This window comes from Stegostoma tigrinum, chromosome 1, assembly GCF_030684315.1.
Source record: "Stegostoma tigrinum isolate sSteTig4 chromosome 1, sSteTig4.hap1, whole genome shotgun sequence".
Classification (NCBI taxonomy): Eukaryota; Metazoa; Chordata; class Chondrichthyes; order Orectolobiformes; family Stegostomatidae; genus Stegostoma; species Stegostoma tigrinum.
This window is the reverse complement of record NC_081354.1, coordinates 37806789-37833059: the sequence shown is the minus strand read 5'-3', so window position 1 is coordinate 37833059 and position 26271 is coordinate 37806789. Positions and strand designations below refer to the sequence as shown.

At 38.9% G+C, this 26271-nt stretch overlaps 2 protein-coding genes across 7 annotated transcripts in view; one reads left to right on the top strand and one right to left on the bottom strand.

The window, feature by feature from the left end:
- Positions 1-26271, top strand: part of idua (alpha-L-iduronidase) — a 254145-nt gene that overhangs the window by 12282 nt on the left and 215592 nt on the right. For 2 of the 5 annotated variants that reach the window (XM_048521540.2, XM_048521369.2), the window contains exon 2: positions 2008-2148. The exons of 1 other annotated variant lie outside the window; for it this stretch is intronic. In XM_048521540.2, coding sequence (XP_048377497.1) covers positions 2036-2148 — 113 coding nt within the window. In that variant the 5' untranslated portion in view covers positions 2008-2035. Of the gene's footprint in view, positions 1-2007; positions 2149-7749; positions 7868-15186; positions 15206-26271 lie in introns of those variants that run through there. 2 more of the 5 variants (XM_048521681.2, XM_059644721.1) reach the window with 2 other exon arrangements.
- slc26a1 (solute carrier family 26 member 1) overlaps positions 7425-26271 on the bottom strand; it is a 68216-nt gene continuing 49369 nt past the window's right edge. For both annotated transcript variants that reach the window (XM_048521156.2, XM_048521244.1), the window contains exons 2-3: positions 18933-19616; positions 7425-10565 (exon numbers count right to left, since the gene is read on the bottom strand). In XM_048521156.2, coding sequence (XP_048377113.1) covers positions 9042-10565; positions 18933-19616 — 2208 coding nt within the window. In that variant the 3' untranslated portion in view covers positions 7425-9041. The remainder of the gene's footprint in view (positions 10566-18932; positions 19617-26271) is intronic.

The window sequence follows — 26271 nt, the reverse complement described above, 5'->3', positions numbered from 1 at the left end:
TTCTGAACTTGTTTACAAATCGACATGCGAATGGACTCTGGAATGGAACCTATTGGCAACTCAGGGACAGACTATGCTTGAATTCCAGTGAACACCTGACGACTGGTCTCCCACATTCTACCACACATAAACTGAAAGTGATCCAAAACTCAGCGCCCATGACATCATTTGCACCATATCCCATTCCCCTATTGATCCAACTGTTATTAACCTGCATTGAGTCCTGGTCTGGATTTAAAACTTCTCACCCTTGTTTTCAAATCCCTCAATGGTCTTACTTCTCATTATCTGTATAATATCCTCCAGTCCCACAACTCTCCAAGATATCTAGGCTTCTCTGGCCTCTTGTACAGACCCCGTTTTAATTGCTCAACAAAGACTGTGCCTTCAGTTGCCTAGGCTGTCAGCTCTGTAATACCCTCCCAACATCTCCTGACTCGCTACCTCACTTTCGTCCTTTAAGACAATCCTTACAAATAAACATTTTGACCATTAGGCTTTTGATTATGTTACCAAATGGCTTGCTGGCATACTTTTGTTCTGTAACGTTTCTGTGAAATTGCTTTGGATGTTTTTATTAAATTCAATTACAACTACATAAATATGTTTCTCTTATTGTAGAAAGTCTACTTCCTTGGACATTTTTTCTAGCTTTTTCTGACTTCCTCATTCTTTTCACATTTGTTGGTTTCCTTCTCCTTTGTGTGCATTTTGAATAAACTAGAATGCATCTGCAATTACAAACCTGCAAATCGCAGATTATATTCTAGTTTGATCAAAACGCACACAATTTGTGGACAGTCACTGTGGCATTTTATAAGTTTCTACTTTGAAAATAAAACCAGCCTGACTCCCAAGTTAATACGCAGCTAGAGTCTAAACAAGGTCTCACATCTAAGATGCATTATCTGACCTGTGGTGTCACCTCTGATATACGGAGGGAATTGATAAAACCTTTAGTTATCTCAGGCAGTGACTTGAAAGAAATTTGGGAACTTGTATATTAATTTTTTCTAACTGATTAAAGATTTAACAGCCATCTTCGGTTTATTCAACATTGCATCAGTTTTCTGACCCTTTGATCTTTTGCTTATAAATTGTGCCCAATGCCAACACTTCACTGACACCTGAAGAAAGTGTGAGTTACTGAAAGCTTGTGTGTTCAAATAAATCGATTAGACTGTAACCTGGTGATGTGTGATTTTTGATTTTGTCCACCCCAGTCCAACACGGGCACCTCCACATCGGGGATTTAGATGACCATTGCATCGTTGAGCACGTTGGCCATTCAGCCTCTGGAAACTGTTTAACGATTCAGATTGATTCATAAGTTATTTTGATTTTTCCCCAACTTATTTTCATTTTGTACATCTATCATCATCAATTTTGAAATTTTTATTTGAACTAATCTGGCTTTTTGGAAGAAAGAATTCCAAATTCCCATCACTCTTCGGCTTGAGAAACATTTTATGACCACATCTGAATGGCCAAGCTTTAAATATAGGGGCTGTTGAGTTATTGAGATCATAGCCGTTTGTTTGGAAGCACCTTATTATATACCTTATTGATTCCTTAAATAATTGTAACCACCTCAATTTGATCTTTTAATTACTTGAACCTTGTCCAACCTGTCTTCATAATTTAACCCTTGTGCCCAGGTATAATTCTGGAGAATCCTAATATGTCGAGAACTGAATGCGGTGTCTTATTGTTTCTTGTGGTTTTGAGAATCTTCTTAAGTTCAGTTTGGATATTCCTTATTCAACTAGACGATATCTGTGCCTTCGTATTTACTAAGTGTGCATAATAATTTAGTGCAGGCTTTCTTTGTAACTTCTAATTATGTTCCATGCCTACAATGGAAAACATAACTTGCTATTTTTGTTTAGTCTAAATTGTGTCTTTATTTTCATGGTTAGATTTACTTTTTGATTCAGTTTTATACTCCTTTGATTTTTATTGACTGTTTTACTTATTTTTGTTCTCCTTTCTACATGTTTTTGACAGTCCTCCCTTGCCACACAACAAAGCAGATATGTTTGACCTAAGCAGAGACCAACAATTAAACCTTGCATATATTGCTTCAGTACCTCACAATGGCATAGAACAAGTTCGAATTCACTGGCTTTTAGAACTAATCTCAATTCGGTGAGTTTGCATGATTGTGTTTGTAGACAAAAATAAGAATATTCTGGAATGTTTACATGATCTTTCTTCTGTGTCTATTTCTGTATCTTATTGTGTGTAGGTTTCTTTCTCGTAGTGATAGATTTGTTATCAGATTTTAATCTATGGTGATGTATTTTAAGAATATAAATTGAATATATGATTGATTTGTTATTAAGAGTGTAGATTGACAGTTGTGATGGGATTAACTGATTTTAATATGAATTCCAGTGTTTGATTTTTATCATTTTATTGTAAAGTTTCACGACACTAGTGCAAATGTAATGATGGAGGCATCTGAAACATTGCATTTGTATTTAATGGAACAATTAAAGGGCAAAGACCAGTTGCAAATTAAACAAAGTAACTTTAGGCAGAATCCTTATGTATATTTGAGGCCGCGACACATAGATTTTTGATCAGTGTGAGAATCAAGGGTTATGACAAAAGAACTGGAAAGTGAATCTGAGGAATATCAGATCATTCACAATCCTGTTGGATTCTGGAACAGGCTGAAGGGGCTGAATGATTTACTCCCTATTCCTTACGGTCTTATGAACTGCAGAGTTTAAATAAAAGTGAGGAAAGAGGCCCTGCTTTCAGATCAATGGAAAAATAATAATCTGCTGCCACCACAGTGAAGGTATGGTTGGAGTAGTTCTGGAAGTAAGCAGGAGGAGTGTGATTGAGCTGTATTTTAATTTCCTCAGCAAGTCATACATAAGAGGTGAACAAAGTTGCAGATTAACCTGCAACCTGCAGTGTACTTACCCTTTCTCAGTCTTGTCAAGCATAGTCCATTTACATCATTCCTCACGTGCAGTTAGGTTTTAGCAGCACACATTGTTCTGTGATGTCATCCTTGCACAAGAAAGCTGAAAATATAAGGAAGAGGCAGAGGGCTGGACATTTGTCCATGGATTACAAAGCTGACCAGAGATGCACAGGAGACTTTGGGTCTTCTGGAATCTTGAAAATGGTGAATTACAATTCATTGTTGCAAGATAAGAGAGTTAATTGCTCAGACTTACAGCTCCTAAATTGCAGAGTCATCTTGACTTAAATTAGCAAGTGATGAAATATGATCATGAATATTTCAATATTTGTAGATTATTTGACTGAATCACTTCTCTAATACCACCACACAACAAGCACAGGCTTAGTAGAAAAAGATGCCTCCAGTTAGTCTTTATTGAGGTTGTGCAGGCACAAGTTGTGTGTGTACCTGGCTTCAGTGATTATATAAATACTTCACCTAATCCTTTTGGAAACATGGACTATCAATATTCAGCTTCCACTTCTGGTTTTAACGTTAGAAGTGGCAGCAGAAGCAGGCCATCTGGCCCATTGAGCGTGCTCTGCCATTCAATAAGATCATGGTTTATCTTTTTCGTGGACTCAGCTCCACTTACCTGCCTGCTCACTGTAGCCCTTAATTTCATTACTGTTCAAAAATCCATCTAACTTTGCCTTAAAAACATTCAAAGAAGTAGCTTCAGTTGCTTCCCTGGGCAGGGAATTCCACAGGCGCACAACCCTTTGGGAGAAGAGGTTCCTCCTCAGCGAAGTCCTAAATCTGCTCCTCCTTATTTTGAGTCTTTGTCCCCCAGTTCTAGTTTACCGCCAGTGGAAATGACCTCCGTGTCTCTATCTTTATCTAGTCACTTCATAATTTTGTGTGTTTCTACAAGATCTCCACCCCTACCCAAATTCTTCTAAATTAATGAGACTTTCATACAGTAAGGTCACTTGTACCTAAAATAGCTGCTGTAATCATCTGATCAGATTGAGCCAAACTTATTAAACTGTTAATTTCAGCTCAGAATTGCCTTTGTTTAACTTTGTTATAAAGGCACTGAAATTTTTAATCCGTATTCCCTGGTTGATTTGCACCTTTCTGGATTTCACATACTAACTCGCCTGTTGGTTGGCTAGTTTTGAAAAACAATGGAAATATTCTAGGTCTCAATGGTAACCCTACAAGCTATGCATGGAACATATTCACATATGTATTGTTGTGCAGTGGTTAGCAGGTAGGTAAGATATGATCTTCAACAGTGGTGTATCTGAGCTTCTCCAAACCACTCAGTCACAGAGAGGCAGGAATGATGTGTCAAACTGACCCAAGAAAGGGTTGATACCAAAAGCGAAGGTGCAAGTGTTTGTTCATAGCAAAGCCTTTGCATATTTGACTCATTGTCTTCCTTAGTGGAAGCATTAGGCTTGCTTGCTGACATTGCCATTTCTCGTATAGAGGTCAAAAGAGTGTTCTTTAGCAGACTGCAGCCCCATTGCTCAGGGGTCATCAGCCTCAAGTAATTCATGCCTCAAACGAGATCTGACCAGCCTGGCATTATATCTACCAGTCAGCTGGTATCCATTTTAACTGCTATCTGTAGTTTTATAGTTAAACAGATTACTGTGGAGCACCTGATGCTCTGACCTGTTTATGACCGTTTTGGCAAGGCAAACCAGGGCAGGTCTTGCACAGTTAATGATAGGGCCCTAGGGACTGTTGCCAAACAAAGAGACCTAGGGGTGCTGGTGCATAGTTCCTTGAAAGTGGAGTCATGGGTAGACAGGATGATGAAGAAGACATTTGACATGCTTGCTGTCATTGGTCACTGCAGTGAGTATAGAAGTTGGGATGTCATGTTGCAGCTATATGGGACATTAGTGAAGCCATTTCTTTTTTAATACAGTATTTAAATTCTGGTCTCTCTGCTATAGGAAAGTTGTTATTAAACTTGAAAAAAAATTGCAGGCATGTTGCCAGGGTTGGAGGGTTTGAGCTAGAGGGAGAGGTTGAATAGGCTGGGACAAATTTTCCTGGAGTGTCGGAGACTGAAGGGTGACCTTATAGAGGTTTATAAAATCATGAGAAGCATGGATCAGGTGAATAGACAGTATTTTTTTTATTCCCTCGGGTTGGGAGAGTCCAAAACTAGATAGCATAGGCTTAAGGTGAGAGGGGAAAGATATGAAAGAGACCTAAGGGGCAATGTTTTCATGCAGAAGGTGATGCGTATAAGGAACAAGCTGCCAAAGGAAGTGATGGAGGTGGGGACAATTACAACATTTAAAGGCCGTCTGGATGGGTATATGAATGGGGAAGGGTTTAGAAGGACATGGGCCAAATGCTGGAAAATAGGACTAGATCAGTTTAGAATGCTTGGTCAGCATGGACAGGTTGGACCAAAGGGTCTGTTTCCATGCTGGATTACTCATTCTATTAACTAAAGTTTTTTTTTAATCTTAGAAATCACATTAAAATATCTGCAACTCAAAAGACGTTAAATTTAAGACTTTTCTTACAATTAATTTAAATATATAAGAGAATAACCCACGAACAACTTTGCATTCATCTTGATGGCACATATTTCTAATACACAAAAACTATTTGGGTTGATGGTACTCAGATAAGAGTAAAACATTATTCCAGCATGATTGCCAAAATTTGTGTGCCTGTTTCAGGGAATCCTTAGATCTTGAGCAGCAATTTGTTGACTGCTGTAATTTTGAATGCATCATCTTCCTTTTCTTTGCCATCAAAATCCTCATCTGACAAGGAATGCTGTTGGGCTCATTTCTTCTGCACCTCTACACCTCACTGTTGTGTTTGGACAGTTAATGTATGCTACATTTTTCTGAGATTAATGAATTGAAATTGTATTCTTAACTCAATGGCTTAGAATGTGCAGAAGGGAGTGTTTAAAATATTTGCCCTTGTGATGTTGCCAGCCTGGGCAATAGGACCTGAGGGGTGGGTCAAAATCAGAAATGAAGCAGAAAATACTGAACCTTACAGATGATGCATTTTGGATGGTCCAATAAAGGAAGTATATACAAAATGAGGGGTAGATCCCTAGGGAATACTGAGGAACAAAGGATCCTTGGTGTAGAAGATCTCTGAAGGTTTCAACATAGGTAGACAGCATGGTGAAGGAAGCATTCAGGATTCTTGTCTTTATTAGCTAGAGCATGGAATATAGGAGCAAGGGAGTCTTGTTACAACTTGATAAAACATTGGTCAGGCAACAGATGGAGTACTGAGAGAGCTCTGGTTGCCACTTTATTGGAAGGACATGATTACACTGGAGAGGGTGCAGAGAAGATGTTACCTGGGATGAATAGTGTGTTATGAGGAGAGACTGGACAGGGTGTGGTTGATTTCATTGGAGCAGAGGAGCTGAGTTGAAGGATCTGATTAAGCTATGTAAAATTGAAAAGTTTTATTCTGAGTTTTTGAGAATCTGTCCTCTGTGGCAGACATATCTAAAACTTGAGCATTTAAATTGCAGAGCAAGTGGTTTTGAAGAGATCTATGAGGAAAGAAAATCACCCAGAGGGTGGTAAAAGTATGAAACATGCAGCCTGAGAGGGTGGTGGAGACAGGTACTCTTGAAACATGTAAGAAGCATCTGGTTGAGCACTTAATACCAAAGTATGGTTGGCTATGGACCAAATGCAGGTAAATAGGGATTAGTGCAGTTTGATGTTTGTTGATTTGGCATAGTCATGGTGGGCCATAGAGCCTCTTTTCTGTGCTATATGACTGTAAGTCTCCATTACACCATTAATTTATACAGCATGGATGTCAGCGCAAGGATGACAAATGGGAAATGACTGTTTCCTGTGGACTTAATAAAGGACATTGATACAAAAGTAAAGCATGCATGTCCTTCCACTGTTGCCTTTTCTTAAAGTGCTTTATTTTTGTCAGGTAGCATGATAGTGCAAACTCCATTTTTCCACATCCTTTGTCTATAAAGTTTGAGGAACGGGCAGGGAGGAAAGGAAGAAACCTGTGAATCTCTCCAACACTTTCAATACTGTGAGGGAAGAATGTTGGTGTACTGCAGTTTGATCATTGGGTGGGTGGGGTGGTTTGAATTTATTTGATGCAAATACCCTATGCTCTTGCCTCTGCTAGAACTTGCAATGCTTAAAAATAGGGACCATTTTGGATTCTTGTTGAAAACCAAGACCAAAGCTTCAGCTTTTGACAGAAAATAGGGAAAATATGCTAAAAGTACTTTTTTAAAATCTATTTTTCTTCCTCAGTAATATTTCCTGTCCAGCAATGTTGCTCAAAGTCCATTCGAAGTTGCATTGTTTAAAACTCAAGCTGATGAGTGTATTAAGTTGAATCAGAAAATATCTATATTTCATCATTAAGTCTTTATTTACTGCATTTTCTGTTACATATGTTTTAGATACTATGATAACATTGTTGCAAAACATATTTCCATCATATGTAGATTTAGAATAGAGTACAAAAATGCAGTAATTGCTACAACTTAAGGACATTACAATATATTCAGAAACATCATTTGTCATTATAATTTAATGACAGGAGAATAAATGATTTAATCTGTCCACAATGAATACCATCACAATACTCTAATAATTGGTTTTAATCTCCTATTGTATACGTTTGACCTGATTTTCCCCAAAAAAGCACAAAAACCCTTAAGCACAAAATTTGAGTCATTTAGGCTGTAAGTAGATATAGTCGTTTGATTTGAGCTTTCATTCAAACCGTCTTTGTTTTTTAGATCATTTATCCATATTTATTTACAGACAACTAATCAGCCTTCCTTGTGCGCATAAACCTAACATCAAAGCCGAATCCCTGTGATACAACAAACCAACGAGACATTGGAATGTTTCAGGATTACTTGATCCATTTACATACACGGTAATAAAGCATTAATAGAATACAATAGTTTGCAAACATAATACCTAAATTAGAAATAATCCACACACATTTTGCATCTTGATTATTATTCTTATTTTCACTATCATCTTGTAAGGAACTCATTGATGAACACCGTAATAACTAGAATTCTGCCATTGTAGCCAACCTATTTCAAAAATATTTTTCATTAAATTGAGTAGATATTACTATGTCATTGTACAAAATGTAGATTTATGTTTGAAACAAATTAGAGAAAGATAATTTAGCATTTTCGTCCACTCTTTTTTTGTATACCACAAGGGACAATTCTCATACAAGAAAATAGGTTATGTCCCAAACATTTGAACCATGACAATATTGTCATTTTATAAAATAAAATAAGAGATGAAAGTGTACATTAACTAAAAGTACACATTGGTAGCTTTTGTTTCTCCTTGTAAACCTGTACAGTTTTGTGTCGTCTGTCAGCAATTCGTTTTAATGCCAACTGCTCTTGTTTATTTACAGCAAGACAGTGAAAATCTTTTACAGTTAAGATGATATAAATAAGGATTAATTATGTTCATTAAGCATAGTAGTGTATAGCCTATCATATGTCAAAGCACTAGGAGCATTTTTGAGGATTTTGTGTGGTCATAGTTCAGCACTGCACAATTATTTTATAAGTGAATATAATTTGCATTTTGAAATATAGCAAGAAATTTTCTTGGTGCCTGTTATTTCAGATGACTAACTTTAATTTCCTTTTAATAACTGAGCTGCTTTTATTCCTTCTCTCAAAAGGGTTGACTCATTCTGGCTTATACTTCTATGGGCAACATTGTAAACCCACCTGCACAGAGTATCCAACAGGAATCATTGAATAGCAGTCAGGAACAGGCATCCTGCCTGCTGTTATTCTTCAGCTGGGAATATTGAGTGAATTGTTAAACTTTCACATATGCGTGGCTGAAATCAGCTAACTCAAGGAGACCCAAATAAAAATTAGGATCTTTCTACTCTGTGAGGCTACAGTAAATGTTTGTTTACTGAGCTATTACTCAACTAATTTAAATAAAAATACCAAAGTACTTTCCATGATTTAAATAAAAAGTATTTTGGGTTTGGCCTATGTTGCCCGTTTCATAGTGCATGTCTCTACATTTTTCAACAATGGATATAAATATGAAAGCTCTTAAAGAGTAGAATTACCTGGTTCAGGCCAGCTGGCTTTAGCATACTGAACAGCTGCATGCACACTGTAAAACAACTGAGTGCCCACCTCCTTGCAAATTTCTCCAAAGTATCCTCCCCTAGTCAGTGAGTCAATGACTGAAGGATTACAGTTGGCCAGAAGGACCCTGATACCAATCTCATTGTAATCCTTCAAAACTGTCTTCATTGTGTTAATACCAACAGTATCTAAGAATTGTATTGTGGAACAGTCTAGAATAATGGTGTGAAAATTGTATACCTTAGGAATCAGTCTTTTGCTGACAACAGTCTGTTCTTGTTTGATGTTGCCATTGAATGCTTTTTCTTCTTTATTTTTTATTTGTTTGCTTTCTTCTTTTTTCTGCTTTGCAATCTCCAAAGCCGGATTCAGTTCAACTTTTTTCATCAGGGAATCCATAAAGAAGTCTTTATTAGCATAGTACAGCGGAGCTTCAAAACGAAAGATTTTAATTTGGGGAATAGGTGTTAGGTTATTGTATTCTGCTTGATCTTCATATAGAGTTGAACCCTGGATTTGACCTAACAAAGCTGCTCTCGGTACTTGAGTACGAACAATAACACACAGAAGTGAAAATGTTACCCCTGTAAAAAGTCCTAGTTCAGTACTTATTAAAGTTACAGATAACATTGTAACCCACCATACAAGTGTGTCAATTTTGCTCATCTTCCATTGCTTTGGCAGATCGCGAAATTTCATGAGAGCCCCTCTTAAACTGACAATAATGATGGATGCTAGGACACATTTCTGCAAAGAATAGAATACAGGAGCTAAGAAAAGGAGCAGCATTAGGACCAATACAGCACTGACAACACTAGACAGTTGAGTCTGACAACCACTCGAATCTTTTACAAGTGTTTTAACCAGAGTTGCACTGGAAGCATATGAATGAAAGAATGATTGAACAACATTACAGAATCCAAGAGCATAGGTCTCTTGATTGGCTTGTATTGTGTATCCATGTTTTTTAGCAAACAACTCTGACAGTGAGATTGTGAAGGCAAAGCTGATGATTGCAAGTGTTACAGCATCCATGGCAACTCTGGGTAAGAGGTGCCAGTTTGGAACTTTAGGGGGTAAGAATCCAGTTGGGATTGCTCCTGTAATACTTGAACCATACATTTCATTTAGATTTACAAAGTGAGATATTAATGTAGCTATAACTACAATGGTCAGTTCCATTGGGAAAGGGAACTTGAGCTTGTGCTTATATCGTTCTCCTAATTCTTTGGAAGCAATTAGCAGGGGCATGCAAATGGCAGTTGTTATCAGATCACAGAAATTGGTTTTATGAATATTCTTAAAAATGTTTATCCAAGTTACAACAACACTGCCGGGTCCATGACTACGTGGTAGCTTTATTCCAATGAGGTACTTGACTTGCATTGTTACAATAGTGATTGAGGCACCAGTTGCAAATCCGTCTAGCAAGGGCTCGGATAAATACTTTGATACAAATCCAAGGTTGAAAACTGCCATAAGTACCTAGAAGAAAAGGAAATCAGAAGAATGAATTAATACTGAGTGTTAAGGCCTTCCAAAAGGAAAGAGACTCTCGCATTTCAAATCTGTAAAATGTCACTTATTTTTTTCCCAAAGTTACATCAGTAGGGCCCAAAGGTTCCAACCCTGACAACGTTAGATTGGAAGGCATTGAAGATAATTATTTCTGTCTCTTAAAATTTTGTTTCATTTGGGCTTTGTGTTAAGAATGATCAAGAAACAGGCAAGTTTTAATTTTCCATATTGTGATTTCCATGCTGTAATTTTACAAAAAAAGACCTTGGAAAATGGAAAAAGTTCTATTTAAGGTTAGACATATGTTCATTTGTAACCAAACCAGGGCTTTTGATAACATGTACATATTGCAGTGTTTTACAAAAATACACAGTATCTGCTGAAATGTTCAAGTATACTACAGTACCAACTTTCTCTATACGTGTTCGTCAATGAATGGCTCTACACCCCTCTATTGATGGGAGTGATATTTTTAAAAAAAGACAAAAGGCAAAATTGCTACAAGGCAGCAATAGATGTACAAAGTTCTGCTGCTGCTGTGTAGCTGAAAAGGAGTATCACTGTGAGGCGAAGATCAGCGAATAGATCTCTATTGGATTGGAACAAAGAGTGAGAGGTTCATAAGACCATAAGAATTAGGAACAGGAATAGACCCTTCGCCCCTTTGAGCCTGCTCCCCATTTAATAAAATAATGGCTGATCCGGCATTCCTCACGTTCACTTTCCTGCCCTTTTCCTGTAACCCTTGATTCCAATACTGATCAAGAATCAATTCATCTCAACCCAAATATACACAAGGACTCTGACCCACAGCGGTCTGTGGTAAGGAGTTTCAAGAACTCTCAACCTCCTAAGAGAAAAAAATTCCATATCATTTCAGTCTTAAATTGGCACTCCTTTATTCTAAGTCTTATGTTCTCTGGTTCTAGACTTTCCCATGAGGGGAAACATCCACGTAGCATTGTCAAACCTCATAAGAATCCTCTAGGTTTCAGTGAGATGACTTCTCATTCTTCTAAACTCCCGTGAGTAGAGTCACAGACTGTTTAGTCCTTACTTGTAAGAAAATCCCTTCAAATCTGGGGTCATCCTAGTGCACCTTCTCTGAGCTACCTCCGATGAAGGAGGCAGTTATCTTCCCTTAAATAAGGTGGGGGGGTGGAAACTGCCCACAGTATTCCCAAATGTTGTTTCAGTAGTACCTGGTAAAGTTGCAGTAACTCTATAACTCCAACTTCCTCAAAATAAGGACTAAAGTTCAGTTAGCCTTCCTGATTACCTGCTGTGGCTGTGTTCTAGTGTTCTTTGTTTCATGCATAAGGAACCCAAGACCCTTTGTTGCTGCTTTCTGCAGCTTTTCTCTGTTTAAATAAAATTTGGCAATTTTTTAGTCCACTTATGTAACCTATCCGTATCCCTGGGTAGACTTTTTTATCCCCATCACTAAATGCCCTTCCACCTATTTTTGTGTCGTCTACAAAATTGGCTACAGCACATTCACTTTCTTTCCCAAAATCAGTAATATGTTTTGTAAACGTTTTAGTCCCTTGGAATTCCACTTGTTGCCAACTGAGAAGAAGGCTACACCCCCTCTCACCAATCTTCCTGCAAGAATGCGATTCCCCAACTCCCAATTTCTCCACGTCTGCTCCCAAGATAAGGCGTTCCACTCCCGTACATTCCAGATGTCCTTGCATTTCAAGGACCGTAACTCCCCCCAACCCCACATCAGCGGTCGAAAACGCCCTCGACTGCATCTCTTGCATTTCCTGCACCTCAGCCCTCACAACACCTCCCTGCAATAAAAGCAAAGTCAGAATTCCCCCTGTCCTCACGTATCGCCCCATTAACGTCTGGATTCAACACATCATGTTCCAGCACTTGTGCCACCTGCAATCTGACCCCACTACGGAGGATATATTTCCCTCCCGACCTTTATCTGCCTTCTGGAGGGACAGCTCTCTCCACAACTGCCATGTCTGCTCCACACTCCCCAATAGCACCACCTCCCTGGCGCCTTTCCCTGCAACTGCAGGAGGTGCTACACCTGCCCCAATCCCCCTCACCTCCATCCCAGACCCCAAAAAACCTTCCACATCAAACAGATGTTCATCTGCACATCCGCTAATGTGGTATATTGAATCTGCTGATCCCGATGTGGCCTCCTTTACATTGGTGAAACCAAGTGGAGGTTCGGAGACTGCTTTGTAGAGCACCTAGGCTTGGTTCGCGACAAACGACAACACCTCGCAGTCTCAAACCACTCCAACTCTCTCTACCACTCCATGGACAACATGTCCATCTTGGGCCTCCTCCAGTGTCACAATGATGCCACCTGGAAACTGGAAGAACAGCACCTCATATTCCGTCTTGAAAGCCTACAATCCAGTGGTCTCAATGTGGACTTTACTAGCTTCCAAATTTCCCCACCCCTGACCTCATCCTAAGACCAGCACCCCCCCCCCATCCCACCTCATTGACCTGCCTGTCTTCTGTCCCACTGACCCACTCCTCCCACCCCACTGACCAGTCCCTCCTCACTTCCTACCTGCTGTCACTGTCCCTCTCTGCTCTCTCCTATTTCAGAGACCCCTTCCATCTCCCATTTCTGAAGAAGGGACCCGACCTGAAATGTCAGCTTTCCTGCTCCTCTGATGCTGCCTGGCCTCCTGTGTTCTTCCAGCTCCATAATGTGTTATCCCTTGTCCCACTCGTTGCCTCCCTAGGATCCAGTTCTCCATCCATGCCAACATACTAGCTCCAGCGCATGGCTTCTTATTTTGTGACGTAACCTTTCGTGAGGTACTTGTTAAACGTCTTCTGGAAGTCCAAATATAACACAGCTATTGATTCCACTCTATCCACTGTGGTTTCGACTTTCTCAAAAAACTGTCATAAATTAGTTGAACGGAGTTTTCCTTTCATGAAGGCATGCTGACTCTTTTAGTTAATGTTTTCCAAATGTCATCTTAAAATGACTAATAATTGATTCCAATGATTTTCCAACAGAAAAGGTTTGACTATTTGGCCTGTAGTCACCCACTTTTTGCCTCCTTCCATTTTTGAAATTTTGACAGTTTTCCAATCCTCTCATACTTCTTCAAAATCCAACAATTTTTGGAAAATTACACCCAATGCATCCACTATCTCTGTAGCTATCTCTTTTAGGATCCTCAAATACAAATCATCTGGTCAGGGAACTTATCTACCTTTAGCCTCATTAGTTTGTAATATGCCACTACTTTAGTGATGGTGCCTAATTTCTCTCGTATTCTTTTGAATGATTAGAATGTTTGAAGTATCTTCCACCATAGACACTGATGCAAAATATCGGTCTAACTGTTCTTCCATTTCCTTGTTCCCTAAAACTGTCTCCCCAGATTTGCTTTCTAAGGAACCTGTGTTCACTTTAACATCTGTTTTCCTCTTCATACATTTAAAGAAACTCTTATTATCAGTTTTTTTTATTCCTTCCTAGTTTGCCCCTGAGGTATATTTTCTCTGTCTTTACTTTGTTTTTTAGCCCTTCTTTGGATTCTGAATTTAATTCTGTCTTTAGGGTTATCGTTCACAATGAAGAATGGTTAATTAAGATAGTGACAAAAGTATTTACTTGGAAGGAGGTTGGGTGAAGCATTGTTTTTCTACTTGACACACAGTCAGGATTGAAGAAGCAATTATTCATGTAATAAGTCTTGCCTCCATCTAGTTGCTGGGTTTCCCAAGGGTCTTATAATCTGACAGTGTTCAAGTGGAATCAAGATAAAACTGCCTCATTAATATTTTAGCTGAATGATCCACCTTTGTCAAAGTCCATATTTAAGATGGCTTGGGTTCACATTGATATTTTATTTTAAATTCTGACATCCCACCTCATGTACCACAGCCAGCTGCCTGGACTTGTTAATAGCCAGCTTGTTCAGGCCCAGGAGTAGACAAACTTTTTTTTTCAAATGAACATGTTCAGAGATGTTATTACACACCTCTGCAGCAGGTGGGACTTGACACCAGACTTCCTGGTTTGGAAGAATGGATATTACCACTGCACCACAGGAACACCCAGCATCCCACCTCAGAGATGACATTACATACTCCTGAAGCAGATGGGATTTAAAACATGGCCTGGTTCAGAGCTAGGTACACTACCGTTGTACCACAAGAACCCTCTTTTAATCGTCCTGTTCACAGCAGTAATTACACAAATCTAGTTTAGGTTGGATTAAACCAGGCCTGCCTGGCTCAGAAGTGTGGAGACACCAGAAGAACCCTCAACGTTCCACTGTAGTATTTTTAAATCAATTTTTTCTTTGCCTTGACATCCTGAGTTTACATCTAATACTTCTTAAATGTTTATGAAGTTTTCTGTCTCCATCGCCCTTACTAGCAGTGAGTTCCAGATTCCCAGCACATGGTGGGTGAAAAGTTTCCTCTCATTCCTCTAAATCTTTTCACCCTTTCCTTAAATCTCTGGTTGTTGACTCTTCCACTGCAGGGGAACGTTTCTTCCTGTCGACTCTGTCTGTGCCTATCATCATTTTACACATCTCAATATGACCCCCTCAGATTCCTCTGCTGAAGGGAAAATAAACCCAGGTTATCCAATCTTGGTAAGTAAAATTCTTCAATCTGTCAACATTCTGGTAAATCTCCTCTGCACCTTCTCCAGTGCAGTCACATTCCTCCTTTTTAATGTGGATTTCGGAACTCCACGCAATTCTGTAGTTGTGGCTTAACCAATTCTTTTATACAGTTATCTGCCTTGGTTAATAAAGGCAAGAAGCCCATTTGCCGCCTTAATTTTTTTATCAGTTGTCTTGCTACCTTACCGGACTGGTGGACATGCACACCAAGATCTCCCTGCTGTTCAGTTTTTCCCACTGTCCATTCGTCATGTGTTTCCTTGCCTTCTTGAAATCCACCACATTCACTCATTCTCCCTTACCTATACTATTTACTATGTTCTCACAAACTCTAGTTAATCATTTAAGCACGAGTTCCCTTTCATAAGTACTTTTGAAATGTTTTGAGTTGTCACATCTTTCATAGCAAACTCTTACATTTTCCCCATTACTAATCTATAATTTTCTTCTTTTTTCTCTCTTCCTTTTTAAATTGTGTCAGGGAGATGTAGATTAGTTGGGTTATAGGGGGATGGGTCTGGGTGGGATGCTCTGAGATTCAGTGTGGACTTGTTGAGGCGAGGGGCCTGTTTCCGCACTGTAGGGATTCTATGATTCTAAATTATGTATTACTTCTCAGGAACGGTCATAATTTATTTGAAGTGTTAACTCTGTTGTCTTGACTGATGCTGTCAGTGTAAGATTTTGGAAGATGACCACCAATGCATCCAATAAATCCAAGGCCTCTTCCTTTAGTATTCTGAATGTAAATAAATCATTTTCTTAGGATTTGTCAGCCTTTAACTCTAACTCTATTAATTTCCTACAACCATTTTTGTTCTATTATGGATTTTCTTCAATTCCTCCCTCTGTCTAGACCCTCAGTTTGATAACATTTCTGAGAAATTATTTGTGTCCTTTCTTATGAAGACAGATCCAAAATATGTGTTCAGTTGGTCTGCTATCTCTTTGTTCTCCATTTATAATTTCCCTGTTACTGCAGGTATTTGTATACCGCAAGCAGTAGGGCAGCTGAGAAAGTCTGTGAATTCCAGCCTCAGACTTTCAAACTATTAACTACATATTTTAGTAGATCTACACTAATTACATCATATGATCTTTGCCTGACAGTTGAGGACTACTAAGTCATCTGAGCTGCTGAATGAGACTATATGTGGACTGGGTCCTTTAAGGATGTCTCAGCAGGTTATTCCCTCTATGCATTCAGAATGCTTGTCACCCTTATTGCTCTAGATGCCTAGATGAAGATATCTGTGAAGGCACTGTAACTTCTGCAGGAAAATAAATGCACACAAAATCAAGGTCTGACATAAGGCTTGATGAAGGAAAACCCTTTATATAGAAAGTTACACTACTTTAGTGATGCATCTATTTCTTCTGATTTGTAATTCAAAAGTTGTAAATTCTGGTCAGCACCGTGGTTAGCACTGCTGTCTCACAGCGCCAGGGACCCGGACTCGATTCCAGTCTCAGGCGACTGTCAGTGTAGAGTTTGCACATTCTCCCCATGTCTGCGTGGATTTCCTCCGGGTGCTGCAGTTTCCTCCCACAACCCAAGGATGTGCACGTTAGGTTGATGGGCAATTTAGCATGGCCAATAGCGGTCAGGGAGATGTAGATTAGTTGGGTTATAGGGGGATGGGTCTGGGTGGGATGCTGTGAGATTCAGTGTGGACTTGTTGGGGTGAGGGGCCTGTTTCCACACTGTAGGGATTCTATGATTCTAAATTATGTATCACTTCTCAGGAAAGGTCATAATTTATTTGAAATGTTAACTCTGTTGTCTTGACTGATGCTGTCAGATTTGGTAAGTATTTCCAGAACTTCTGCTTTTGTGAACAATGGAGGGATAAGGAAATGGACAGTTATGTTCGTAGACTTGGGCAAAGAAGATAGGAGGAAGCTTGAGTGAATTGTTAACACTGGAATGATGGAAGAGAATGGTCTGTTTTCTGTTTCTTTTTGCATGTTTGCTATGTAATTTATGAATGTAGTTGTATTTAATATTTTCCTCATTTTAAAATTAATAACAGTGCATTTATATAATACACATCATAGTAAAGCATTCATAAGAACATTCTAAATAAAAATACAAAACTGAGCAATGCCAAGAGATAATGGATGACACGATAAAAGGTATGGTAAAAGCTTTGTTTTAAGGAATGCCTGAAAGGTGGGAAGCAAGGTTGACAGGCAGAGAGATGTAGGAAAGCAGTTTCAAACTCTTAGACCTAGCTAGATGAAGGCTGAGCCACCAATTGTAAGTTTGTGAATATTCAAGAAAATAAGATGAGCATTTTTTTTTGCATTTGTTCATGCAATGTGGGCGTTACTGGCATGATCAATATTTATTCCCTGCCCTATTTGCCCTTGAACTGACTGGCATGTTGCCCTTTTCAGGAGGAAATTCAAAGTCAGTCACATTGCTGTAGGTCTGGAGATACATGTAGGCAGGTCTGGACAAGGATGTCAATTTCCTTTATTAAAAAATGGTAGTGAACACGGTGGATTTTTATTGAAATCAACAGCAGTTAAATGTTGCCATTAGCTTAGGTTTTTTAACTAGATTCAAATTAAACCATACACCCTTGTCCTTAGAAGGTTTTTCTGTGCTCTGGATTGACTGTCCTAGAGGATTAGTTGTAGGGCTGGAGAAAATGATAGAAAATAGAAGGCAGTGAACAATTTGGGGAAAAGATGGATGAGAATTTTAAGTGAAAAGTAGCATATCAAATATACTTACACAGCTGTCAGTAGTAATCGCAAATGGAATGTTCTCAATCAACTTTAGGCTATTTTGGTATGCAACAAAGCTGCCTACTTTGACTTGCCTTTTAACTGTCTATTAATTTATCTAGTTTTGCTAATATTAGCTAATTTGACTTTTTGTGTTATTTCTTTTAAGACAGAGACATGGGGAACTTTTCCAAAAGTGTATTCTGTCAAGCATTTCTTTTCAGTTAGTAAATGAAAACCAGTATATTTCAAATTTTATTGATCAGTTTTTAAAATTCTATGATTTGATTACAGCACCTTTCAAAAATATAGATTTGGCATTGAATAGTTGGAATCATTAAATGTATTTATCATGGAGTCTTTGATTTGTCAGTGGAACTATTGACCATTCAAATAAATTAATTATGAGCAACGTAGGCCATTTGGCCCCTCAAGCCTGTTGTATAGCTTGATAAGGTCATAGCTTATCTGATAAACCTATTAGTCAAGAATCTTTCTGTGTCTGCCATAAAATTACCCAATGACCGTGCTTCCAACTTTCTCCAGGAGAGAGGGTTACGTAGAGACTCAGTCCTCTGAGAGAAATGATCTCTGCTTTTAAATGGGCAATCCCTTATTTTTGAACTACATCCCCGGTCCTAGTCCTTCACAGAAAAGTAAATATCCTTTCAGCATTAACCCTGCCAGGTCTACTTAGGAAATTATACGTTTTAAGATTACCACCTGCAATTCTTCTAAACTCCATGGATACAGACTTAACCTCTGCATTAATTCACTGTACTGTTGAAAATTATCACACATTGTGGGTCCTGAAACAGTAGAACAACAGAGAACTTTGTTTTGTGGACTATATTTTAAATTACTCTAAATTTACTCCAATAATTACTCAGCAAAAACTATTTGTCTACTTCTTACATCTGCAAAATATAAGCATTAAACTTTTCATAAAGTGCCTTACCTGATAAATGCCACACATAAATGTAAGGGCGGCTGAAACACTGACAGCATAGCATTTTCTATCACATTCAAAATTCAGTGATCCAGGAAGAGTGAAATTCATCAACATGGTAGGATTGACATCACTCTTGTTCCAGTTATCTGCGTTGGCCATTGCTATTGGCATCATTTTGCTGTCTTCATCTACATCAAATCCAGCCAGCTGAAGTTCCCGATCAACCACTTGTCCCACCAAGAGGCATATTAAACTGAAAATGCCCACTGAAATATGGCGTGAGGTACCCATCAGGAAATAAATAATACAGGAGAAGAAGGAAGCGTACAAACTGGAACTTGTTTCTAAACCAGCCAGCAACGCATATGCTATTGATTGAGGAACCATGACAACAGCAACAAGTATACCCGAAATGGTATCACCCAAGATCCATTCTTTTAATTTGTACTTTGGAAGCCATTGAAGGACAGGAAAGAAACCAGTTATCAGAGTTTTAAGTTTGTCCAATGAACATGAGAAATTTTCTTGCAGCTTCTTTTCAATAACTTTCTTCACAGCAACTTTTTCTTTCACTGTTCTTTCAATCTGTATTTGAGATTCTAACTGAAGTTCCATTTTAGATAATTGTTCTTCGTTTTCCATTCTTTTCCTGTAGTGTATGATGCACGATAGATGAGTGGTTCTAAAGTTCTGAAATTAAGAAGTACATTACTTCAAACAGCAAATAAGACCTTTGCTAATGCTAGACGAGAACTTCATCACTGTTTCTCTCCAGTGATTCTTATAGTATGTAAGAATTCTGGATCAGACAGGTCTTAATTTGTGTCTGAATCATAATTGTAGGTTACTAAGAGGAAGGTGCTAAAATTGCAATAATTTGACAAAAAGCTATTCATTCAGTGTAAATGAGATTTTGTCTGGGCTGAACAGGTGAAGTGGGGAAGAAAGTTTTGTGGGTTTTTTAACTTCTGCTGGATGCTGCCACTGTGAAAACATTCAGGTCCTGTGATATGTGGAAAATGCTGAGTTGTAGAATAAATGCTGAATCCTCAAAATCATTATGTGGAGTGTCACAGACTCTGAAGTCTATTTTAGAGAACCCATAATAATTCCCTTGTATTAACAATACCAGTTCTTACTGAGTTTAAAAGTCAAAAGAATTTGAAGTTTTATAATTCCTGATAGTTAAAGCTATGATATGAGCAGTATTATTTTCAACTAAAACCTGACTACATTAAGGATAAGTTGCATCTTGTGTGTCCTACGTGTTAATTTGTATAGGGGTCATTTAAGCAGACCCTCTCAAATATAGTTGAACAGTGACAGAGAATTCCCGTGTCTACATCTGATTATATATAGTTATTACTTTGATTTACGATTAGACTCACTGAAGTTGACAATGCATTCAGCATGACATTTTGTTACAGCAATTCAAAGCAATAGTGCTGTCAGTTTTACCCTACTGATCAGTTATTTTACTGTCCTTTAAGTCTTGTCTACCTGCTCAGATGCATATAAAAGATTTCATGCTCTATTTTGGGAAAAGGTTAGGAGATTTATCTCCTTTACTGTTGTCAATGTTTATCCATCAATCAACACCAGAAAACCAGATTATCTAGTTATTATAGTCAATCCCCATTTTATTTCAATATCATTCAGTCTCAGTGGAGACTGTAATCTTGATAAGGATCAAAAGATTTAGTTTTGTCTTGTTTTGCCCTAATATGACATTGGGTGATATGTTCAATTAGCAGCTATTTTATTCAGCTCATGGCTTCTTCACCATTAGAACATGTACTTTCACAACACCAGAGTTCTAGTCATGGATCAGATCTGGACTTGAGAACTTTCTTGAATAAGAATGTGGTTTCCAAAGTAGGGACCCAAGACTCATGTTCCTGACAATATCTTGACTGTAGACACATACCTAGGATCCTAGCACCACTGCACTTTCCTTGTTCAGAGTGAGTAACCGCAACCTTAAGTGGAAACTTGCTGGATGACAGTGTTATTTGTAAGATTTTGTTTTCTGCAAATTGGTTGCTGTGTTTCCTGAATTATAGCTGGGACTAAATGTATTGACTAAGAACTAGGGGCTCCTGAGGTGCAGGGGTAGTTTCCCTAACCCTGAGTCATAAGGCTTGATTTCAAATCTCTCCTGCTGTAGAGGTGTTCATTACACATCTGAACAGGTTGACTAAAAATACCTATAACAATGACTACACTTCATTGACTGTAAAGTGCTTTGGATGTCCTATGATTATATAAGGCATTGTGTAATAATGTTCTTTCTTTAATTTTTTAATGAAAATACCTAAGCTGTGACTTTAATTTGGGAAGAATTGGTGAGCAGAATTGGGTAGTTGTCAGCATCTGTTTTGTTACAGCCGAGAAATTTCAACTATTCTAGCTTCCAAACCTCATTTTAGTAAGATTGATGGGTGAGTCGTGTCAATGGCATGACGATTTGGCCAGGCTGTCATACATGTAAGGTTTGGGAATGATCATTAAATATCTATGTTGTTATTAGTTTGAGGCCTGAAACATCTTAACTTTTGAACCTGCAAATAGCAAACATTAAGAAGTGGTTGTTGCTAACGCTGCTAGCATTGCTCTGCTCTGTCATTGAGCAATAAAAGCTTACTGAGGATGTTAAGGATAAAAAGCAGTGTGGAAGCTGACAGGCTTCTGAGCAAACGAGATAGTTAAAAATACACTGACCTAGGCAGTTACAACTGAAAGCACTGCATAGCAGGATATCGTTGAGGAATTAATTGACCACTTAAGGACCTCAAGTGGCCGATTGGATTAGATTAGATTCGATTCCCTACAGTGTGGAAACAGGCCCTTCGGCCCAACAGGTCCAAACCACCCCTTGAAGCATCCCAGCCAGACGTAACCCCCTATAACCCACACACCCCTGAACACTACAGGCAATTTAACATGGCCGATCCACCTAAGCTGCACATCTTTGGACAGTGGGAGGAAACTGGAGCACCCGGAGGAAACTTGTGCAGACTCCAAACAGACAGTCGCCCGAGGTTGGAATTGAACCCGGGTCCCTGGCTGTGAGGCTGCAGTGCTAACCACTGAGCCACTGTGCCACCCTTATGACCAACATTTCCTTGCTTCCTGCCATTGTTATAATTGTTATAAACGCCTGCTAGATTTCAAAGTAATCAGTGGGGGAATATAAAGTCTGACCCATGAGTTTTAATTCCCACCAAGGCAACTGAAGAATGTCGATTCTGCTAAATAAATTTATGATGCAAAGCTAACACTGGTAATGGTGAAACAACTAGATTGTCTTAAAACTCCTAGTTTGCTCACTTATGCTCTTAAGGGAAGGATTAGTGTTTTCTTGATCACCCATATATATTTGGGGTGACGAAATTTGAGGCTGGATGAACACAGCAGGCCCAGCAGCATCTCAGGAGCACAAAAGCTGACGTTTCGGGCCTAGACCCTTCATCTCTGATGTCAGTTGCCCTGTGCTTGTCTCTGCTTTGCTTATCCCAGGATCTCAGTGTTGTCCCAATCGAATTGGTGGTTCTCTTTATCCATGTGGATAGAGATGAGAGACTATTGGTCGTATTGATCGGACAAACAGGAAGGAAATTAATAACAAGGGTACACGATCATCAGTTAGCTACAAAAAGACACGACCAATAGTCTCTCATCTCTATCCACATGGATAAAGAGAACCACCAATTCGATTGGGACAACACTGAGATCCTGGGATAAGCAAAGCAGAGACAAGCACAGGAGTTCCTAAAAGCCTGGTATTCCATGAAGAAAGCCATCAACAAACACAGAACTTGACCCCTTATATACTCCATTGTGAAGGAAAACCGGAAGTGAGATAATCCAGCTCAGTTAACTTCAGAGTTTAAATACCAGGCGGGAAAACAATGGCACTTCATTGGAGGCTGCACTGATGATGTTATCCAGCAGAGTAATGAAACATCTATGCAACAACTACTAACCAGCTTGGTGAGCCACAGTACCACCATTCTTTCATCATGGCAGTGCTAAAGTCTTAAAATACCCTATCCTACAGAACTTTCACAGTGTCTTCACCACTTGGCTGCCTGGTTTTAAGGGGGCAACTGACTACCACCTTCGAAAGGGCAATTAACAGTGGACAATAATGGCTGGTTTGCCAAAGACTCCTGCATCCTGTAACTGAACAAAAATTTTGGAAGAATGTGTATAATATTCCTGTGCCCTCTTTTAATAAAGGATTTAACTTTTTTTAACAAGATGGGTCAATATTTCTGACTTGGGTGGAAGAATGCTAATATTAACAACAGTAATTTCTCTTCTTAGCAAAGACAGTCAACAGGATGTAAATTAGTATGAATGAAAACTCAGTACATAACAAATTTCATTGTAAAAATTCATAAACATATGGCAAGAATTGTAGATGCAACATAATCTTTAAAATAAGAATTCCAGCTCAAGCAAGGCTGCTAACTAGTGTTACTATAACAAAGGATGAACTGTATCAAATCATTCTTGCAGCAGTGTTCTGTTTTTTGACTTGTTAGATTACTTTAATCATGATTGACCAATGATGTCTACAGATACTTCTGTTTTAGAAGAAGTGTAAAGTCAGTGTTAAAGTTTGGGCAGTCACTGATTAACAAAAGTTGACAAACCATGAACTAGTTAATTACAGCTCTCCCCAAAGTTTGGACAACATGGTGACTTAAGACCTTTGGGAGGTGGTAACATAGTGTTAATGCCACTAGACTTGTAATCCAGAGGCCTGGACTAATGTTCTGGGACATGGGTTTGAATCCCACCACAGAAAATGATGAAATTGGAATTCAGTGAAGTCTGGATTAAGAGATTGTCTAGTGGCAAACATGTAACCCTTGAATTAGTATTGTTTTAAAAACTGATCTGGATCACTCATGTCCTTCAGGGTGAGAAAGTTGCCAATGTTACCTGGTGTAGACTACATGTAAACCCAGACTTGTAGCAATGCAGTTGATCCTTAATTGCCCTCTGAAATGGCCTAGCAAGCTGGTCAGTTCAATAGAAAGTTAGGGATGGGCAACAGATGCCAGCCTTGCTAGCCATATCCAATAGAAGATTATAAAAAGGGATCAAACGGCTGATTTAAATATCGAAGTTTTAGTCAAATTGCACATTATTGCATACTCAGAATGTTCCTATTCAATGAACCACTTTAGGTGTAGTCACTTTTATCTAAGCAAATATGGCTGCTAAATTTTACACAGAAAACATTCTCAGTTTAGCTTTATTTTGGCTGTATTGGTGGTTCCAAAACAAAGCATATTAGGACTTTGTGATTTGGGGCACAACCTGCATCAAGCATTGTTGCTTGTTTGTTCTTAAATATGCAGTTGTAGATCATCTCCTACTTGAAATATTTGAAGTTCATGACACTTTGCAATTTAAAAGTGCAGCCATTGTTTGCATTGGTGCATCACTTGGAGGTAAAATATGTTCTTTCATACTGAGTTAATTACATAAAAAAACCCTGTAATTTACTCATTTACGTGACCATAGTTTTGATGTTGTATTAAACTGCTCAGAATAAAATCATTTGAAACTGAAAGGATAATAAGGAGAAACATAATCTATTTTAAGGTTTCCATAAATTTACACTTGCAAAATAATTACTACAAAGTTTAGGGCAAAAATCTGCTTTACAAAATTGGTATGTGGCTCGAAAGTTGGGTTTCAGGAGTTTGTTGGTATTAGTGAGTTTTGAGAAGATTTGTAGCTCAGGTTGAGGTTCTGGATGTGAGTTTGCTCGCTGAGCTGGAAGGTTCGTTTTCAGATGTTTCGTCACCATACTAGGTAATATCATCAGTGAGCCTCCGACGAAATGCTGGTGTTATGTCCCGCTTTCTATTTATCTGGTTAGGTTTCCTTGGGTTGGTGATGTAATTTCCTGTTCTTTTTCTCAGGGGATGGTAGATTGATTTGGACCCAATGTGTTTGTTGATGGAGTTCCAGTTGGAATGCCATGCTTCTAGGAATTCTCGTGCGTGTCTCTGTTTGGCTTGACCTAGGATGGACAAGGTCCCAGGTGCTGTCCCAATCAAAGTGGTGTCCTTCCTCATCTGTATGTAAGGATACGAGTGATAGTGGGTCATGTCGTTTTGTGGCTAGTTGATGTTCATGTATCCTGGTGGCTAGCTTTCTGCCAGTTTGTCCAATGTAGTGTTTGTCACAGTTCTTGCAAGGTATTTTGTAGATGACGTTCGTTTTATTTGTTGTCTGTATAGGGTCTTTTAAGTTCATTAGCTGCTGTTTTAGTGTGTTGGTGGGTTTGTGGGCTACCCTGATGCCAAGAGATCCGAGTAGTCTGGCGGTCATTTCGGAAATATCTTTGATGTAGGGGAGAGTGATTATGGTTTCTGAGCCCGTTTTGTCTGTTTGTTTGGGTTTATTGCTGAGGAATCGGCGGACTGTGTTCGTAGGGTACCCATTCTTTTTGAATACACTGTATAGGTGATTTTTCTCTGCTCTGTGTAGTTCCTCTGAGCTGCAGTGTGTGGTGGCTCGTTGGAATAATGTTCTAATGTGGCTTTGTTTGTGGGTGTTGGGATGGTTGCTCCTGCAGTTCAGTATTTGGTCCGTATGTGTTGTTTTTCTGTCGACGCTGGTTTGAAGTTCCCCATTGGCTGTTTGCTCTACTGTAACATCTAGGAATGGCAGTTTGTTGTTGTTTTCCTCCTGTTTTGTGAATGTTATGCCAGTAAGGGTATTATTGATGGTCTTGAAGGTTTCCTCTAATTTGTTTTGTTTAGTGATGACAAAGGTGTCATCCATATAGCGGACCCAAAGTTTGGGTTGGATGATTGGCAGAGCTGTTTGTTCGAGTCTCTGCATTACTGCCTCTGCTAAGAACCCTGATATCGGAGATCCCATGGGTGTACCATTGGTTTGTCTGTAGGTTTTGTTATTGAAAGTGAAGTGGGTACCCTATGAACACAGTCCGCCGATTCCTCAGCAATAAACCCAAACAGACAAAACAGGCTCAGAAACCATAATCACTCTCCCCTACATCAAAGACATTTCCGAAATGACTGCCAGACTACTCGGACCTCTTGGCATCAGGGTAGCCCACAAACCCACCAACACACTAAAACAGCAGCTAATGAACTTAAAAGACCCTATACAGACAACAAATAAAACGAACGTCATCTACAAAATACCTTGCAAGAACTGTGACAAACACTACATTGGACAAACTGGCAGAAAGCTAGCCACCAGGATACATGAACATCAACTAGCCACAAAACGACATGACCCACTATCACTCGTATCCTTACATACAGATGAGGAAGGACACCACTTTGAT